General features: G+C 36.9%; 1 protein-coding gene across 1 annotated transcript in view; it reads left to right on the plus strand.

The window, feature by feature from the left end:
* LOC111389517 (cellulose synthase-like protein E1) overlaps positions 1 to 2114 on the plus strand; it is an 11765-nt gene extending 9651 nt beyond the window's left edge. Inside the window, exons 4-8 of the mRNA XM_023014448.1 lie at positions 6 to 77; positions 328 to 540; positions 638 to 862; positions 949 to 1296; positions 1383 to 2114. Coding sequence (XP_022870216.1) covers positions 6 to 77; positions 328 to 540; positions 638 to 862; positions 949 to 1296; positions 1383 to 1934 — 1410 coding nt within the window. The 3' untranslated portion in view covers positions 1935 to 2114. The remainder of the gene's footprint in view (positions 1 to 5; positions 78 to 327; positions 541 to 637; positions 863 to 948; positions 1297 to 1382) is intronic.
* The last annotated feature ends 161 nt before the right edge of the window (positions 2115 to 2275 follow it).

Below are 2275 nucleotides of genomic sequence, written 5' to 3' on the forward strand. Positions count from 1 at the left end.
CAACTTTGGTGTATTTGGCTCGCGAGAAGCGACCACAGCATTTCCATAACTTCAAAGCTGGAGCCATGAATGCATTGGTAAGTACCTGCCATGTTTACAAAAATCAGCAGAAACATACTAATCAAATCAAATTTATAGAGAAAAAGACACTTTCACATTCTCTGAACAACTTCTGATTATTTCTGCCTTTTAGAGAAAATTTATTCTCATTTTGCATCCCACTCTCCTTTTGATTTACGATGCTACTGCCCCTTGAACCAAAATCACTTTTTTTCAACGCAAGAAAGTTTCATTACATGATATATCTACTCTTGTAATATATGGCAGATAAGGGTGTCATCAGAGATCAGCAATGGACCTATAATTCTAAATGTAGATTGTGATATGTACTCAAATAATTCACAAGCAATTCGAGATGTGCTCTGCTTCTTCATGGATGAAAAGAAGGGCCATGAGACTGCTTTCGTGCAGTTTCCACAGAATTTTCATAATATTACTAAAAATGATTTATATGGAGGCACCCTGAGAATGATCAGTGAGGTTAGTAAATGACCATATAAACATTCTATTGACTCATATATGTTTTATATATACAAAAAAAAAAATGCTTATTATCTTATGAATTTTGTTATATAAGGTGGAATTTCATGGTTTGGATGGTTATGGAGGGCCTATGTACATTGGAACTGGCTGCTTTCACAGAAGAGACACCCTTTGTGGAAGAAAATATACCAAGGGATTTACTATCGACTGGAACAAAAATATTACAAGCAAAACAGGGGAAAGTGTTCAAGAATTGGAAGAAAGGATAAAAGGCCTCGCGAGCTGCACTTTTGAAGAAAACACTCAGTGGGGCAATGAGGTTTCCATCTTTCCTTAAGCACGTCTTCTCATATATATGAGTTTTACGTATAATTTTACAGTGGAAAATATTCTGATATTATGCAGATGGGTCTAAAGTATGGCTGTCCGGTAGAAGATGTGATAACGGGGCTGTCAATTCAATGTCGGGGATGGAAATCAATCTATTTCAATCCAGAAAGGAAAGGCTTCTTAGGCGTTTCTGCAACTACCCTTGATCAGACATTAGTGCAACACAAGAGATGGTCCGAGGGCGATTTACAGATTTTCCTTTCGAAATACAGTCCAGTTTGGTATGGACTAGGCAGAATCCATTTTGGGCTCATAATGGGATATTTCAACTATTGCCTATGGTCTCCTAATTGCTTCGCAACTTTGTATTACTCCATTGTCCCTTCTCTTTATCTGCTCAAAGGCATCTCCTTGTTTCCCCAGGCATGTTTTCTCTAGTTCTCTCTCATCACTCTGAAATTTAAATTTTCTTCTTGTCAAAAAATATCACAGTTTTACTCAACATTCAGGTCTCGAGCCTGTGGTTTCTTCCATTTTCGTATGTGATCGCAGCTGAGCACATATATAGCATTATCGAATTTCTCAGGGCAGGCGGAACAATTTTAAGCTGGTGGAATGAGCAAAGAATGTGGCTTTACAAAAGAACGAGCTCTTATCTGTTTGCAGTCATGGATACCATCTTCAAATTGATGGGATATTCAAATTCAGGTTTTGTAATCTCAACAAAAGTGGCTGATCAAGACGTTACACAGAGATACGAGCAAGAAAAGATGGAGTTTGGAGTCACTTCACCAATGTTCATCATTTTATCATCGGTGGCAATGATCAATCTGTTCTGCCTCTTCGGGATTTTAAAGAAAGTGATTGTTATCGGGGAATTCAAATCTGTTTACGAAACCACCGCTTTGCAGTTTCTTCTATGTGGGGTTCTGGTTTTGATCAACTTGCCATTGTACAATGGTCTTTTCTTTAGGAGGGACAAGGGCAGGATGCCAAGCTCTGTCACTGTTAAATCAGTGGTTTTTGCTGTTTCTTTGTGTACTTGTTTTGCATTTCTATAAAACCATCGTGAAATGGTGAACTTTTAGAACAGATAAATTATTTACATTGGTCACAAGTTGTAATTTTAATTTACTCCCTGATGAAAAGACATAGTTTACAATATCATTCGATCTTGTATTTGTATCATACAAATGATGTGCACAACCATAATCAAATCCTAGATTAGAAACTTCTACATACATTGATTATTTGTGAAGAATTTCAATTTTAGTGACTTTCAGTGCGAGTTGTTTTTTGTTTTTTTTTTGGAACTCGATGGCAGAATCGTTTTTCTGTAGAGTCAACATCCACTCCTGCTTGAGTTCTTTAACCAACAATTTTTCTTCCAGAGTAGTAGTTA

This window comes from Olea europaea, unplaced genomic scaffold, assembly GCF_002742605.1.
Source record: "Olea europaea var. sylvestris unplaced genomic scaffold, O_europaea_v1 scaffold5998, whole genome shotgun sequence".
NCBI classification, from domain to species: domain Eukaryota; kingdom Viridiplantae; phylum Streptophyta; class Magnoliopsida; order Lamiales; family Oleaceae; genus Olea; species Olea europaea.